The sequence below is a fragment of the Manacus candei genome, unplaced genomic scaffold, assembly GCF_025592945.1.
Source record: "Manacus candei isolate 608988 ecotype Guabito, Panama unplaced genomic scaffold, ASM2559294v1 h1tg000009l, whole genome shotgun sequence".
Taxonomy (NCBI): Eukaryota; Metazoa; Chordata; class Aves; order Passeriformes; family Pipridae; genus Manacus; species Manacus candei.
This window is the reverse complement of record NW_026138057.1, coordinates 3,177,490-3,193,976: the sequence shown is the minus strand read 5'-3', so window position 1 is coordinate 3,193,976 and position 16,487 is coordinate 3,177,490. Positions and strand designations below refer to the sequence as shown.

At 53.6% G+C, this 16,487-nt stretch overlaps 2 protein-coding genes across 3 annotated transcripts in view; both read right to left on the bottom strand.

Annotated features, from left to right (window-relative positions):
- Window positions 1-5,775, bottom strand: part of EPS8L2 (EPS8 like 2) — a 47,280-nt gene extending 41,505 nt beyond the window's left edge. Inside the window, exon 1 of the mRNA XM_051776977.1 lies at window positions 5,491-5,775. The gene's annotated coding sequence lies outside the window, so the exon portion shown is untranslated. The remainder of the gene's footprint in view (window positions 1-5,490) is intronic.
- Window positions 5,776-10,521: 4,746 nt separating this feature from the next.
- On the bottom strand, window positions 10,522-16,267 carry TMEM80 (transmembrane protein 80). 2 transcript variants are annotated; one of them, XM_051777179.1, is made up of 5 exons: window positions 16,224-16,267; window positions 14,137-14,153; window positions 12,798-12,891; window positions 12,602-12,694; window positions 10,522-11,634 (listed from the first exon to the last, which is right to left on the bottom strand). In XM_051777179.1, exons 1-5 carry the CDS (start codon window positions 16,240-16,242, stop codon window positions 11,429-11,431), a joined length of 429 nt encoding a protein of 142 aa, XP_051633139.1. In that variant the 5' UTR covers window positions 16,243-16,267; the 3' UTR covers window positions 10,522-11,428. The 2 variants fall into 2 exon arrangements, with proteins under 2 accessions (XP_051633139.1, XP_051633138.1); XM_051777178.1 differs by lacking the exons at window positions 14,137-14,153; window positions 16,224-16,267 and having other exon boundaries at window positions 12,798-13,978.
- Between the last annotated feature and the right edge of the window lie 220 nt (window positions 16,268-16,487).

Below are 16,487 nucleotides of genomic sequence, written 5' to 3'. Positions count from 1 at the left end.
CTGGTGGGAATGCCAGGTTGGAGTGATCATGCACCTGGATGCTAGACTGGAGTCTCCCTTCACCAGTTGGGTTCCCTGCTGTGGAAACTCTGCAGGGGCAGCTGGAGATTTCTGACTTACTCCCTTTGGGAATCATGGAAACACAGAATAAACAGACAGAATCACAGAATCAGCCCTTTGACTTCAGTGGGGCCAACTGTCATTTCCATAGCTCAGATGTACCACTCCCCTCCTGCAGTTTGGAAAGGTTTGTGTTCTCCAGGTGAATAAACCTGTCCTGTTGTGGCCCGGTCCCAAACCCATCAGGAGATCAGGCAGGGATGCTGGAGTGCAGGTGCCTGGTGGTACAAGATCCTTCCCCTTGCCAGCCCGAGGGACTCTCTCCTCATGTGTAACTGAGCATGGATCAAGCCTGTAAAGTCCATGTATGAATTCCAGTCAGAGGATTTGCCTGGGTGCAGTCTGGGATTACCCTCCCCATCACAGAGGTCCTGCCTGTGTCACATGTCAAGGGACAACGTGCAAAACCCTTTTTGTGGTCAGTGTACATGGACTGAGGAGCCACCCCTGCTCTTAACCTTACATCCACACCTGCACAGCCTACCTGGCTACATGTTATTCCTCTTCCTTCTCCAAGGACTTTTGAAAGTCCAATATCTCAACCCAGGAGCAATGCCAGGAGCATCAGGTACTGAAAACAGGACAAACTGCCTGACTGTGTGAAAGTCAGTGTTCCAGGTTAACCCACAGGAATGGCCAGAGACAAGTCCATTTGCTTCTTCCCCAGAGGAAGACATTAAATACCTTTCCAGGGAAAAGAGGTTTTAATTAGTGCTCCCTTCTGCATAGAGCCTGGCTCTCCTCCTCTGTCTCCTCAGCCAAACACAGCTATAATTAAGAGGCAGCAGTATCAGAAATGAGAGCAGGCTCCAGCCTGTGATTTATTAAGGGATATCGTGGGTGCAATTACCTTTCTCTCTCCCACTCTCCCCGGTGTTTTTATGAAGTGAATTTACTGATGAAAGGATTGTCTCGGGCTCAGGCAAATGGACACCTCTGTGTTTATCTTGGCACTGAGAGCGAAGGCAGAGTCACTGCTTTGCCTTCATACAGTCACCACTGAAAGCCTGACAACTGACTTACTATAGATCCTGGAATGCTTTGGGTTGGAAGGGACCTTCAAGCCCATCCACTCCCACCCCTGGCCATGGACAAGGACACCTTCCACTAGCCCAGGTTGCTCCAAGCCCTATCCAACCTGGCCTTGGACACTTCCAGGGATGGGGCAGTCACAGCTTCTCTGTGCAAACTGTGCCAGGGCCTCCCCACCCTCACAGGGAAGAATTTCTTCCCACTGTCCAACCTAAACCCATCATTCTTCAGCTTAAAGCCACTCCCCTTTGTCCTGCCACTCCATGCCCTTGTGAAAAGGACATGGAGGAGTTTGGAGGACTCGGAGGAATTTGTGTCCGCACGTCTCAGTTCTGACTGGTGGCAGCGATGGGACGAGGAGCAACCCAGGGGAGTCCTGATGATGGCAATGAGCAGTGACAGGCCAGGACAAGCCACTGGCCTTGTCCACAGCAGTGAGATGAGTCAGGTTTGGGGTTCCCTTTGTATTTGCTGGTGAGAGAATTTGGGGGACGCGTGGCTTTGGGTGGCAGCTCCAGTTCCGATAGCCAACACCCGTAAGGCATGAAGAGATTCCAGCTATCTTGGCTCCCAGACGGTTCCCACTTTTGGTCATCTTCAGCGAGGGAAGTTAGGTGTAAACAGTCTGGGGGAGGGTGGTGTTGACTCAGCCTGTGCCTGTTCACCTGGTCTTAATCACCGTCCCAGCAGCAGCACTATTTCACTTTCTGAACCAGCCATGGGGTCTGAACTTTGATTTATTGCTATTCAGATGGGCTGCACTTTACCTTTGTAGTACATAAATCTGGACAGGTTGAGACTGATAAGACAGAGGGAAAAAAAACCAAGAAGGATCCAGGAAGGACTAAACTTAAACAAGTTCAAATTATGAAAAGCTTTTGGGGGCCAGTGCCCCAACCAGAAACCAAAAATAGGAAAGAATTTCCTGGCCTGTTCCAAGGTGGTGTTGAAAGACCCCAACCCACAAATGTGGAGTGTTACTGCTCCACCAGCCAGGCAAGGAGCTGCCCTCACCTGGGGCAAGGCTGGGTCAGAGGCCCATGAGCCATGAGGGCTCATTTGTGCCACACCTGCCCATCCCGACAGCCGGGGCTGTTGCAAAATGCCATCCTGCCCCTTCCTGCCCTGGGTCTTGACACTCAGCTCCTCCATCCAGCTGAAATGGCTGAGAGAAACTGTGGCAGTGTCCAGGCAGTGAGAAAGGAGAAGTGGGTTAATAGCTCAGTGGGTGAAGACCCAGCTGTGGACTGGATGTGGGAATGTGCCCCTGGCACTGGAGATGAGGATTTTGACATGTGAGATGTATTTACCAGTCTCAGGAGGATAAGGAGAACCTTTGTTGGAGATGGTTGTGAGAGGGGTTGCTTGGACCCTGCTCTGAAGGCACGGATGGATGTGAGGGCAGAGCATCCTGAGCAGGGTCTGACTCTCTGCCAGATGGGCCGGAGCAGTTCAGCCTCTGCCATCAGCCTCTTGCCTTGTGAGGGTCCCCTCATTCCACCGTGCCTGCAGGAACAGGCACCTCCAGCCTCGCTTGGTGCTTCCAACCAAATCAGGGCCCCGGCAGCTTGTCTGGGCACTTCAGGCCCTGTCCCAGGGCAGCTGAGCAGGCAGAGCCTGTGACTCCCCACCTCTTCCCAGGGGCTTTTGTTCTGTTCCTCAGCAGATCCTCAGTGGCAGTGAGCACGTTGCAGTAACGCCCTCGGGAGCACTTGGGGAGTGGGAACAAGGGCTGGGCTCTCCTGGGGAATTGCAGTGCAGGGGAATGGGGAAGATCTCCAAACCGGTCCAGCTCAGCTCCACACCCTTCCCTCCCTTCTTAATTGCCATTCCTCCTAATTTACCTGGATTATCAGGAAATAAAACGCCAGGGCTTTTTTGGTTACCCCCCTGGCAGTGTGCATTTCAGTTTTGGAGGCAGTACTGTCTCCAGCCCAGGAGAAAGGAAAACTCTCGCTCCCTTGGGAAAGGACAGACTCTTGCCTGTGACTGTGCACAGAGGTGGCCTTGTCCATGTGGGAACAGCATGACACCAATGTGTGGGATCAGCTCTCCCAGGATCCCCTTCCTCTCCTCCGTGATACCCATTTGATGCAGGAACACTAAATACTTTAGGGATGGGTGACAGCATATTTTTCCCTGAGCCTGACATTTCAAACCCTCTGCAAGCGGACAGAGATGCTATTCAGAGCCTCCCCACTCCATGAAAATCCTTAATGTTCCTCTCTGCTGTGTTCCTGACTGTGGTCTTGTGAGCATATGGAGATCTGGAGCCACACTGTGATCTCAGGACTCCTGGACCTCCCTGGATCTCGTGTCCTGTGTCACTCAGGCGTCGTACAGTGCCTGGCACCACTTCTGGTGGTGCACAGACAATGTAGTTGGACAAATGGAAGGCTTTCTGGAGGTACCATCCTTCTCCTCCCTTTGAGTGGGAGCCTTGAATAGCTCCTTGGCAGGCAGGTGGGTGTTTTCCTGGGCACCTGCTGAACCTTGGCCGAAGCAGGTGGCTCAGGAGGCTGTGCTGGCAGAGTCACATGGTGCTGGATCTGCTGGCACTGCCCTGCCAGGCAGACACCTCACTGCTGATAAAGCTTTACTGGAGGGCAGGAGACCGTCCCTGTCAGTCCGGGAAGTCAGTGGACTTCTTGGGGGTCACTAGGGCAGGCTCATAAGGTTTGACTGTTTTTAGAGGGTGATATTTTTATTGCCAAAGCAATAGAGGCCGTGCACTCCCGTCTCCCCGGGGGAAGGGCAGCACTGACAGCACCTACAGAAAGGAGACTCGAGGCCAGACCAGCCCCACGCAAGGAGAAAAACACCGAGTCTTCCTCAGAGCCACAAACCTGCCCTGGTCCAGCACTCCACACCTTGGCATGGAAGGGAGAGAACAGAGTGTGACAGAGACACAGCTCCAAAGCACCCCCGGATCCAGCCCTCTGGGAATAATACTCCGAGAGTCCCTCATGCTCTCCGGGCTTATTTCATATGGATGTTTTTCAAGCCCACACAAGCCAACGCATTTGTTCTCCCTGTTTTACTCCTTCCTTTGTTGCCACAAGGACTGGAACCTCCTGAGTCCCGTGGTGCATTAGTACCTCTTCTGAACCTTTCATTTCCAGAATGATTCTGTGGCCCTACAAAAAGTATTTTGTTTCCCAGCACATTCCAAGCACGTCCAAGCCTTGGTTTTAAACCGGGCCGAGCACCGACCTTTGCCTCTCACAGACACATTCCCACAGTGAATCCCAGCCCCGAATCTTCCCAGTCCTCCTTTAAAGGGCTCCTTGATTCAGCACCACTGCCTGCCCTTTCTGTCTGTGGAGGACTGATTTTCCTTCTTAATCAACTGAAAACTCCATCACGCAAGGAAATGGAGCCAGGAATGTGCTGCTGCTTGCGGCATCTGTGGGTGAAGCCCTGCGTGGGTCCCTGCTGTGTCAGCCGGGGGCTGAGCCTCTGGCTGTCATTATTTCTACTAAGAAAAAGTCCTTTTTAGGGGCAGATCCCAGCCCGGTGCTGGCGCTCCTGGACGAGCAACCGCCGATGGATCCGATCCCCGTGGCAGCGTTTCGGAGCAGCCCAGCAACGCAAGCGTTACTCCCCGTTGCCCTAATTACAGCGGGGCAATCACCGGATTTTACTCCTGTGCCGTGTCACAGTTACTTCCAGTATTTAAAAATAATGACAGTCACATCATTCGTCCCTGAGCCTTGTGCTGGGTGCAGTTTGCACGGGCATTTTCCAGGCACAGAAGTGAAAGGGGACGGGAACGCTGCGCTCCGACTCTTAACGCAGAGGGAGGCAGAGCTGTCACGGCGGGGAGCGCGGCAGCTCCGAGCTTCCCTCCGTGCCCAAACAGGGTGGTGGGTCCTGCCAGGGTCGGGGCAGGGAGAACACACCCACCGAGAGCAGCGGCTCATCCGGGGGCCCGGCGGGGAACGGCGAAAATTCCACGCGTGTCCCAAAACGAGGAAACCCCGAGGTTTGCAAACAAACAGCTGCTCAAAAGTACGTCTCCAGACTTAATTAGGAACAACAAAAAAAGCCTCGTTCTGTGCCAAATGGACATTTTGCTGCCAAGAAAGTGCCACCTACTGGATCTCTCCCGGTGGGGAATCGCCAGGAGGGGAAACAAACGCAGAAAACGCAACACTGGGAAAAGTAAAGGTTTTTACCTTTTTTTATACTGTAGCAACAGAAAACTACCCAGATAGATCTCCCAGCCATAGCCCCTCCCCAGCCACACTCCCTCCACAGCGGAATCAGCCAGACTTTTGAAGTGGATAAATGTTGGGGAGGGGGATGTGAAGTTTTAGGTTTTGAGGAGGGACTCACCGGTGCTGAGAAGCCGCTCTCGTCTCCCGCAGTTCCCTCAGCTCCCGTGTGTTCTCTCCCAGTTTTCCGTGCCCTCCTAGTTAAATCCTGCTGCCATTCTCCAGCAGCCAAGCTCCCTCTGTTCCCTGCGCAGCTTGCGATCCCGGTGCCCCAGCCGCTGGAGGGGAGCCCGAGGCAGAGCCCACCCGGCACCCCGGCCTGGGGGTCCCCGTGCTTGGCTTCCTGCTGCCCTTTCCTCCCGGTGCCGCTCGCCCCGGTTGTCTGAGAGCAGGTGACAGAGGTTTCTTGGCAGAGCAGAGAGGAGGGGAGGGATGTGGAGGCAGCGAGAGGTGGAGCTGGGACCCGGAGCAACAGGTTACTGTGTAACCAGGGCTGGTGGCCCCAGGAGCGCCGGGGGCTGTGCGGCCTTCGCCCACTCCCCGGGCAAGGGGACCAAGAGCCCAGGGCGTGTTAAACTTCAGGTTTCCTGCACCCGAGAACATTTTGTACCCAATGGGGAGGTTAAGGCGGCGAGGGGAGGTGAAGGAGTGCTTGGAGCTCGGTTTTCCGTCGCCGGTGAGGGAGGGGACGTGCTGCCCGATCGCCTCGTGGGGGAACAAGGCCCCTTTTGTGCAGCCCAGGGCTCTCCTCCGTGCCGGCTCACGGGTTGTTTTCCTCCAGCGCCGCTCCTGCCTTCTCTCCCTTCCCTGATGTCTGCAGCAGGGAAAGGTGCCAGGAGATGGGGGGAGAGGGCAAAGTGTCCCCTCTCTCCCGGTCCCCAGAGCACTGAGGGGTGTGGGGGAGAGCATCCATCGGGGTACCCTCTCCATGGCACTGTGCTCCTTGGGGTTACCTGGCCATAAAGCCCCTCATCTTGCCCCAGCTCTTCCATGAAAGAGAGTAGGTTTAGGTTAAGTATTGGGAAGAAATTCTTCCCTGTGAGGGTGCTGAGGCCCTGACACAGGTTGCCCAGAGAAGCTGTGGCTGCCCCATCCCTGGTGAAGACCTAGTGCAGGCCCCTGTTGTTGCTCACACTGTGTGCCCCTGTACTTGTGTGCCAGAGAGAAACTGCACGTGACCCTTTCGGTCACAGAATCCTGGAACGGTTTGAGTTGGAAGGGACCTTCAAGCCCATCCAGTTCCACTCTCCTGCCACGGGCAGGGACACTTTCCACTATCCCAGGTTGCTCCAAGCGCCGGCCTTGGACACTTCCAGGGATGGGGCAGGGAGCAGCCTTGGCAGGGAGCATCCCTGTGCCACTGCAGTACCATCAGCCCTCCCTGGGGATGTCCAGGCCCCGTTATCAGTGTTGTCAGGAGAAAGACCACCCTCCCCTTCTCACCTGGGCCCCAGGTGGGGCACGGAGAAGGCAAGAGCAGCTTCTTGCTGGAGTGGCAGAGGTAGGACTTGAGCTCCAGCCCTTGTGCCAAGGCGAGTGTTGTTCCTGGGCACTCTGGGAAGGATTTTTAGAACCAGCAGTCTTATCACAGTATCTCTTGTTGCTCTTCTCTTGCTGTTCAAAAGCCAGAGGGAAATTTTAATAGCTGGCAAGGCCACTCTGGAGTTTCTGAGCCAGACTGCAGAGAGGATGTGTGAGCTGTGCTTGGGTCTGCCCTGCAGACCCTGTGTTTGGGGGCCCAGAGGGACCCTGGACTCTTAGAAACAGTCTCATGTGTGGGCAGACTTCTTACTTTTAAAGAAACAGTTTTGTAGTGCCCGGTTTCATTTGTCTTAAGATTTAACATTTTCTAAAATGATGGGGTCAGCTCATGAACTGATCATTAGGCTGGAAAATACCAGCTGTGTCATACTGACATGTCCATGGCAGGGTGGGATCCTTCTAGTTAGCCAGTCCTCTCCAAAAATCGGGGCTTTTGAGAGTGTTTTATTAAAGTGCTTGTGCCTGCAGGCCTCCACCCCACCCCCAGGGTGTGTGCTGAACCCCTGGCATGTACATCTAGAGAGACCCCCTGTCACCGGCCGGGAAGAAACAGCTGTGACTGTGACACGAGGGAAAGAAGGAAGGAAAAGGTTCCACCTCGGGACAGTCGTCTGGGGAAAGCCCGAGTTCCTTAACTGGACATTTGTGAGTTCCCTGCTGCTCCTGTTCTCTTGGAGGGGCTTGTGCCCAGCTCGCAGCCTGGCCCGTGTCCAGGCCCTGCTCCGAGGAGCCGCCCGGCTGAGTTCCTGCGGGAGGAATGTGCCGGGGGAGCCGGGCGGGAAGGGAGAGCCAGCTCCCGGCCTGACAGGGGCGATTTGGCAGCTCGCTTTGACAGGAGCACGACCTCTTCCGCCCGGCAGAGCGGCAATGATGCTCGGAGTGACGCGCCCGCCCGGCGCCCCAGCACCCTCCTCGCCGAGATCCCAGGGGAAGGCACTGGGAAGACGCGGCCAGCCCTAGGAAATGCGGGATTTAGGGAATGCCAGCCACACCGCCGGGCGGAGGAAGGGATTGGGTCCAACCGAAGGGAAGTGCAGTGGGAATGTCAGCTGTGCCCGGCCAGAAGAGTTTGTGCAGGAGATCCCCACTCCCTGAAGTGCATCACCGGGGTTTTCAGTAGGACTGCTGGGCTGGGCTCACATTCCTGGGATGCAGACAGGGAGTTGGCAGGATTCTGTTTTAAGGCACTGCCTGCCATCCAGCTCCACATGCACAGTGCAGACAGGGCTACTGTGAGCTGCTGTGCCCGCAGCAAATCTCTAACTGTGAGCAGGGAGGCAACTTTTCCTCTGGGCAGGGAAGGAAACCACAACGGAGCTTATTACACCTTCCCTGCAACAGCTGGTGCCGGTCGAGCTGGGCCAGAGGCGACTGTGGAATCATGGAATGGTTCAATGGCGGTTCCAGCCTCCGCTCCCAGGTGTGGAACCGACCGAGTGCAATCCTCAGCCTCCCTCCTTCCCTGAGCACTGGGCTGCTCCAGCTGGGGTCTGTTGTTCCTGCCTGCTGAGGGACATTACAAAGTCATGGAGAAATAACACCCGATCTCCCAGTATCTCCAAGCTGGAAATCCCAGGGGGCTGACTTTCCTTTTGGGATCAGCCTTTTAAATCAGGTTGGCGGCAGACACCCCTGGGATGGCTCGAGAACAAAGACTTGTCAAGTAAACACCACCCAAACCCAGCTCCTCAAAATGTGTGTTCCTCTCAATTTTTAATGCTGTTTGCATCCAACTTGCTTGTCCTGTTTCAGAAGGGCTGGGCCTCATAATTAAAAGCTCCAGTGATTTTATGTCTGGCAAATGTCATCAATGGCTTCACTATGTGTTCCCTGCTTCTCTGAGCAGTGGGAACGGTTTGGAAAGGAGATCCTGTTTAGGGGAACTCTCTGAAGCTGATTCACTTTGAGTCTTTGTACCAGCTCAGCATGGAGGGATGCTGTCATGGAATCAGGGTCAGCAGCATAATGGCAATTCCCACTGAAAGCCTGGAAATACCCGAGATGAAGGAGTTGTCTGAAGCTTCCAGACTTCATCCTTCATCACGGAGTGAAGGGCTGTCAGCAGCAGCAGTACCCAGAAAACAGTTCATGGACAGTTTTATCTTAAACTGCACCAGGGTTGTCCTGCCCTGGTGAGGGTGCCAGTCTGGGTTGGTGCCAGCTGACCCCAGCAGGCACTGACAGCCAGCCAGAGCTCTGCCCAGTTCCAGCCATCAGGCCCTGCTCTGAAATGAGCCCAAAACCTCATGGTTATTATCCTCTGTGCATATTTACCCCGTGGACTATCAGCAAGCACTGGCACTCTCCCCTGACCCTTGTTTTTCACCTGGGCAGTGGGGAGGGAGCACAGGGTGCCCCACATTTTGTGACATCTGTTTTGTGTTTATTTGGTTTGCAGTGGTCACCCTGGGAAGGTGCCGCGGGGAGGCTGCGACTCAACGCTGACCTGTGCGACCCCCTCTGCTGTATCACCTGCATTCAGGTAAAAATTCCACTGGGCAGTGTGTCCTTTAGAGCCTGACAGATGCTCTGCAGCCAGACCTTTGTGCAAGGCGGGTGTGAACACCAGGAAAAGTTTGTGCTGGTATTTGTCCCCGTCCAGGAAGGGTTTTGCTCGCTAAGGGGCAGGGACAGCTCGGAATGTTGGTCACTCCTCAACAAGCTTGTGATGGCACATTCCATCATGCCAAACAAATCTGGGAGGACAAATAGGTGGGGGCTCGATTCAAGCAGATTAAACACAGAAACATTTGGTGATTCAGTCTCTGGGTGCTCCTTAGCCCCAGTTCTGCTGCTGAGATGTTGTTTCATGGGTGCAGCAAAGGGTCAGCTGTGCCACGGACTGAATGGGATCTGTCCAAGGGGATTTGTGCCAATGGGTACTCTGACTGTGACTGCAGTGGTGTCATGTGGACAGAACCTGCTGTTACCTGGCCTGGGAATTGAATCATGGAATGGTTTGGGTCGGAAGGGACCTTCAAGCTCATCTCATAGCACTCCCTGCCATGGGCAGGGACACCTTCCACTAGCCCAGGTTGCTCCAAGCCCCATCCAACCTGGCCTTGGACACTTCCAGGGATGGGGCAGCCACAACCTCTGCCAGGGCCTCCTCACCCTCACAGGGGAGAACTTCTTCCCAATATCTCATCTAAACCCACCCTCCTTCAGCTTAAAGCCACTCCCCCTTGTCCTGTCACAACAGGCCCTTACGAAAAGTCCTTCTCCAGCCTTCTTGTAAGCCCCCCTTAGGAACTGGAATCCTTAAGGTTGGAAAAGCCCTCTAAGATCATCAAGTTCAACCACTGAATGACCAAGGGATGAATTTGGGCCCTTCCTCAGGAACTTCAGTGCCTTTTGTTCCCTTCTACCACCACCAGGAAGCAAAGAGCAGCATAAGCTGAGGTGCCTCAGGCCTGCACCCCTCAATTTTTAGCCCCTGATGAGTGCAAATTAGCTCGGACCTTCCCAGGACAGGAGAAGGGCCCACACACAGCAGCAGGATCAGGATCAGAAGAGGCTTTCACACACATCCAGCTCACCCGCATCTTCCTTTGGGTGGCTTAGCTGGAGCCAAGGATCTGAACAAGATGCTCTGCACTTCAAACACTCCTTAGATCTAAACCATTATTTATTTGAATGAATAAATAAATACAAAAATAGGTAATTCTGAATATAAAACCTGCTTCTTCAAAACCCCACAAACTCCCCAAGCTTTTCATTAACATATGTTTTTGATACAGTAAAAAACTCTGAATTTGCACAAGTTGTTCAGTTAAAAAACAAGGCTTGAATGTAGTAATTTTTGCAGAATAGTGGAAATCAACACGTTTAACACCAAAGAGGAATCCACCTGCCAACATTCTGTTGGACTTGTAAACAGGACAGAAGTCAGTGTGAGCAGTGAATGGTTTTGTTCATTTTGAGGCCATCATATCTAACCAGACATCCCCTCACACACCATGTCAGTAAGAACAGCAGCCCAAACCCGCAGCTCAGCTCTCTGGGTATGCACAAAACCCAGTTCCACTGTCTCCCGCTGGGATACACCAGGTTCTGCCCTACTAAAGTCAGGGAAATTACCACTGAGGTCTGGAAGCACAAATGAGAGCAGCAGAGGAGCTGTGCCCTCGAAGACGGCCGTGTGAGTGGCGAGGCAGGAATCAGTCCTGGCCTGGTTCATTTCTGTGTCACTTGGGCTGCACGTTGCTGCTGTGCCATGAAAACTCCCATCATCCCAGCAGGGATGATGTGCTGGCTCCTGTCCTGTGTTGGGAATGGGTATTTAGTATTGATCCCTGGTGAATGCCAGAGCATTGAGGGTTTTGCTGATTCGTCCTTTGCCCATAAATAAGCCACGAGCAGGACAGTGTCACGGAGGGGCTGGGCAGGACGTCTCACCTGCCACACAGGGACATCTCTGCCCTGAAAATTTCTAATTGAAACAGAAGTTCTCCGTACAAAAGAATTAAATCCTTGCAGTGAAAGCCCACTGTTGTGTGGCAGGCGATGTGCTGGGCTCAGCTGACGAAGGCAGCGATGGCCGTGACCTTGAGCCCCGACTCCAGCCCGTAGGCACAGAGCAGCCCCGCCGTGAGCACAATGTCTGCCCACAGCACGTAGGTCTGCCAGGCCAGCAGGTACACGCTCAGCACCACACTGCCCACCGTGAGCCCCAGGCTGAGCGCCAGCGGAGCCTCCTCCTCCCTCAGGTTTCCCTTGCAACCTGTGAGGAAACAAAAGGCCAAGAGGAGCCTGATTCTTTCTGACAGTAGCTCAAGCCATAACTCCAGAATATTCCTGCTCAAAAAGGCTCTGGTTATTACCTTGCTCTTGCTGAGCCTTACAGAGGCTCAGAATACATTGAAATACCAGCCTGAATCAAGGCTCTGCCAGCAAACTAACAGCAAAACCCAACACCAATGGACAGTCCATTTCAAAACAGAGAAATGACTCAAAGTTAATCTAAATAAAGAGCAATCAGTGGATAGTCACAGTCAGGGCACATTTCTTACCACAAGAATCAGTTCTGAAGCTGCAGTCCTTCTGATCACTCAGTTTCTTAATCAACCATCAAACCTCCCCCCAGCTGCCCGCTCAGTGGGACACCTTGGTGACACCCAGAGTCCAATCCTGGCTGTCACATCTTAGGCAATATAGACAGTTCTCTGTTCCCTGCTAATCTATTCCTGTTTCAAATGACTGTCAGTGTGGAGAAGCTGCACTTATCTCTTCCTTGCAGCCTATTTCCAGGCTTGTCCCAGTAGATTTTGGTGTTTAACTACATTAGAGTTGAAACTCACTCCTTTATTCCTGGACCAGGCTCCAAGCGAGTACACAGAGAGCTCTAAGGCAGCAGAATAAATCCCCCCCTACAGTCAGTGAGCTGGACTCAAGAGCCTCACCCTGCATAAACATCCTAGGAATATCAAGCAGATTTTAACAGTGATTTGGTTTTTTTAAAAAAAGGACTATAAGAAGTTCTGGCAAGCTCTGGACAGGAGGCTGTTCACACTGTTGTCTTAGTGAAAGGAGGGTGTTGGCGCTGGCCCAAGGCTTCAGGAGTGAAGGGAGAGGTGCAGGTGTCTCCAAATACCTGCTGAACTGACGTGTTTTGACACAGACTCCATTTCCAAACGATTCATGTTTAAAGATTCTATTCCACAAAAAGGTGCAGGGATAACATCACCTACCCAAGTACAGTCGAGGCACTTCCAGCATGGCCATAAGGAAAAGCACGGCAAGATCAGGAGCCAGGAAATCATCTGGATAACTGAAAACTTGACCTGGAGAATAAGCCGGGGTAAATAGAGCAGGAAACCACAGCAGGAGTAGGGCAAAGCCCAGCCGTGCACAAGCAAGGCCTGCTCTGGGTTACCTGCGACTTACTTTTGTAAACAATCATTGCAAGAGTTGCCAAGAAGTAGAAGATGTAATAAATCCCATTTATATAGAACAGGATCTGTAAGGGAAGCGATGACAGCTGAGAACTGCTGTTAAGGATTCTCAGAGGAGACGGGAGCCATTCCATAAAATCACCATTTCCCAAAATATACTGCTCTGCCTTCTTATACTGAATGGTCCAGCTATGCCTGGCCTGTGGGGAGGGTGCAGGAAGGAACTTGAGGCTGCAAACACCAGGAGCTGGGATAAAAGCTTGCTGTTTCAGGCTTGGCTTTAGTTCCTTTTTTTAAGGAACTTTATTAGGTTGGTAGCCGGGTATCTGTCAGCCTGAGGAAATGGGGGGTGCATGTCTACATGGCCCCAGGTAAATTCCACACCTCTTAGTCAGCGTTAAGGAAGCTGACAGAGGGTTGGCAGCCTCCAATCCATCGAATTCCTGGGAGTTTGGAGAAGAGGCGGCTCTGTGCAGCAGCCAGGCCCTGTTCCTGCCCACAGCATGGAATAGCCGTGCTCTCACCTGTCTGAGAACGGCCAGAGCTCCACTCTGAGAGGCAAATCCCTAAGAAACAGACTGACTTAATTCACTCCCCTCTCTCCCCCAGCCCTTCTCAGATCCTCTGAATATCTCCAAGCAGGGATTTCATCCCAAGCATCTTTTGGAGGAACGTCCCATCCCACTCCTGAACCCACCCACGTGCCGTGGATGGATTCCAGTTCCCAGAGCAGCTCATTTCATTAACACAGAACCAGGTTTGGGAGTTTTTCCAGTTGAAGGAAGGTGGAGCAAAAAATTACTAGAGAGGTTCTAAGCATGGAAATCTCTGGAGCTGAGGGTGTCTCCTCCTAGGTTACCTGGATCCTGGCAGGAGTAAAGGTGGGGTGAATTACCATGAGAGAGGAGGAAATATCCCTGAGAGCTGCTTTTACTACCCCTTGTGAGCTGCATCAGCTGTCTGTGAGCTGTGCTGCATGGGGGTGTGTCCACCCCTCCATAAATCCACCTTTTAGCCTTGTTTCCTAAGAAAATGAGAGTTAAGTGACGACAGAAGGAGGCTTCCAGTCCTCTGCCATGGCTGCAAGGGGTTAAAGGGGTTTCTGCAGGAGTGGGAGCCCAGCAGGGCCAGATCCCAGCTAAACCTGCACGAAACATCTTCCTATGGAAGAAATGTGGTACCAGTTCTGCTTCCTGTGGATGGTGCCGATGGAAAACTCAGGAGCACAAACCCATCACCGTGCGGATTTCCTGGGCAGGAGATGTGGATCCACTTCTGCCAGTCTTCCCAAGGATTCCCACACGGAGGGAGGAACAGTACAGAAAGGATACAACCTCTGAAGTTCTTCCTTTCCGCAGAGAAGGAGAAAATAAAGAGAAGAAAATAAGTCTTAATGTTTACCAGAAGTGCAGCAGAAACATTCAAGCAACAGTACCAGGATGCTGTAGGGATCTCTCTTTTCAGCTCACTGGAACATTTACTATTTCCTCAGATCCTGGAGTTCAGGTTCCAAAAATAACCTTTTCAAGTAGATGAAGCCTAAAATAATTTGGGGGAAATCCCTGCTGGGAAAAGCCACTTTCACTGAGGAACTTGAGGCTCCTTCAAAGCCTAAAGGAGTGCACAGGCATTATCCAGAACTTGTTCATCCTGTCCTTTCCCAGCAGATGACACCTCATCCCCTCTAACTATGCGGGAAGGAGGGAGACATGGGAACCAGAATGGACCATTTGCTTGTAAATTGTGAGAAAGTTTGCGGAGAACACAGGACTCCTGTGTGCCCCTAAATAACACTCCTCCACACACCATCCCTGCAAACACCATCCCTCCAAACCGGTTCCCTTCACAAAGTCATTCCCTGTCAAACCTCAGCGTGTTCCCATTGCCCACAGAAACCAAATCAAGGATTTTCACCGATCCATTTCACTGTTTTCCTTATTATCTTCTGTAAAAGCCAGATGAAATTCTGGTGCAAAAAGATGGCACTGACCTCCTACAGCACCTCATTAATTAAAGTTCCTCATTAATATTGCCGGCCTGCCTCAGACACACGAGGAATTGCAAAGTTGGGATTTCTGTTCCAGAGGAAGCAGAACCACCTGTGAGAGGCCATTTCACTGTCACATCCCCGTCCTCATCCTGGGATCCCTGAGGTCCATGTCCTCATCACCACAGTTTCATGCACTTGGGCCCAAATGAGTCCCCACGAACTCCAGGCACCTGGTTAAGGTGTCCAGGTTGGGACTCAGGTGGAATGGCTTTCCACTGCCAGAGGGCAGAGTTAGATGGGATATTGGGAAGGAATCCTTCCCTGTGAGGGTGGGGAGGCCCTGGCACAGGTTGCCCAGAGAAGCTGTGGCTGCCCCATCCCTGGAAGTGTCCAAGGCCAGGTTGGACGGGGCTTGGAGCAACCTGGGCTAGCAGAAGGTGTTCTTGGATGAGCTTGAAGGTCCCTTCCCACCCAACCCATTCCATGATTCTGTGTTGACTCGATATCCACACCTGCAGCTGCAGCACCAGTGCCGGGGGTCAGTCACACTGGTACAATTCACACAGCGAGCCCCGAGTGAATTCCCTCAGGGAATTCCCTCTCCAGGTTTATTTCTAAGTCCTGATTCCCTCAGTCCTTTACCGGGAGGGGGCATAGCCCGGGCCGGGGTGGCAGCCACTGTTCCTGAGGATGTGCTGCCACCTCGGGGAGACCGGGACATCCCACAGGGAAAGGCCCAGCACCCCTGGAAAAGGCGATTATTAAACCACCAGAGCGTAAAAGTTCGGTGTTTTCGCCAACACCACCTTTATTATTGATGCGGGCTGGTGCTGATTCTAGAGCTGACTGTGAGTGACACTGGGAATGGTGGCCGGAGGCGGACCGTGACCCCTTTCCTCAAAGAACGGTTTAACTTTCCGCAGGAAGCGCATCCCTCCGGGTGCCAGCACCTCCGGCACCTCCCTGCACAAACCCGGCGGCAGGAACCTTCAGGGCTTGGGTGCCAAAACCTGTCCAAACCGGTTCTGTCTCCCCAGACCACTAATGTACATTTTTAGAAGAGAACTCTGACCCTTTTGAAAGAATTGGCCCAATAATGAGGAGCTGCCCCTCAATGCCACGGTTCGGGATGTAAAGCCGAGGTCTGGATTTTCCAGGGGGGGTCTCTCGGGCTCAGGACAGTGGCTTGACCGCGGACAGAGGTTCTCCCCATCCCGCACAAGCGCCAAGGCCCTGCTCACGCTGCCACTGGGATTTACCGCAGCGTGTCGGGGCTGTCGCGATATGGCGCCGGGGCCCCCGCCTCGCTCTAGTCGTGCCGCCCCGCGAGAGGTCCCCTCTCGCACGGTGGGAGAGCCCTCCCACCTGCCCCCGGAAATGGCTTTCGTGTCGCCGCCGCTGTCGTGTCGCTGTCGCGACACCTCTCACCTCGGCTCCCCGCCGCCATCTTAGCGCCCCGCCCCGCGCCCGGTCCTCCGCCGTCCCGGCAGCCCCCGCGCGGCCGCTCGCCCCGCCCCCCCGCCTTCGGGCGCGATCGGAGCGCTCGGCCCGGTTCGGTCGCTTTCGGGCGGATTCGGGCGCTGCCCGTTCGGGCGTCTCCGTGCGGGCCGGCGAGCGGGGCTCGGGCGCGATCGGAGCGGACTCGGCACAGATCGGCTCTTCTCGCGCCCGCCTTCGGCAGAGATCGGAAGC

What these genes read in the sequence shown, in the direction of transcription:
- TMEM80 (XM_051777178.1), bottom strand. Translation starts at nt 12,939, where the DNA reads ATGGAATGGCTCCCGTCTCCTCTGAGAATCCTTAACAGCAGTTCTCAG. An exon ending in TGCAATGATTGTTTACAAAA is followed by an intron (nt 12,695 to 12,797) that starts GTAAGTCGCAGG and finishes CTTATTCTCCAG; the next exon opens with GTCAAGTTTTCAGTTATCCA. An exon ending in AGTGCCTCGACTGTACTTGG is followed by an intron (nt 11,635 to 12,601) that starts GTAGGTGATGTT and finishes GTTTCCTCACAG; the next exon opens with GTTGCAAGGGAAACCTGAGG.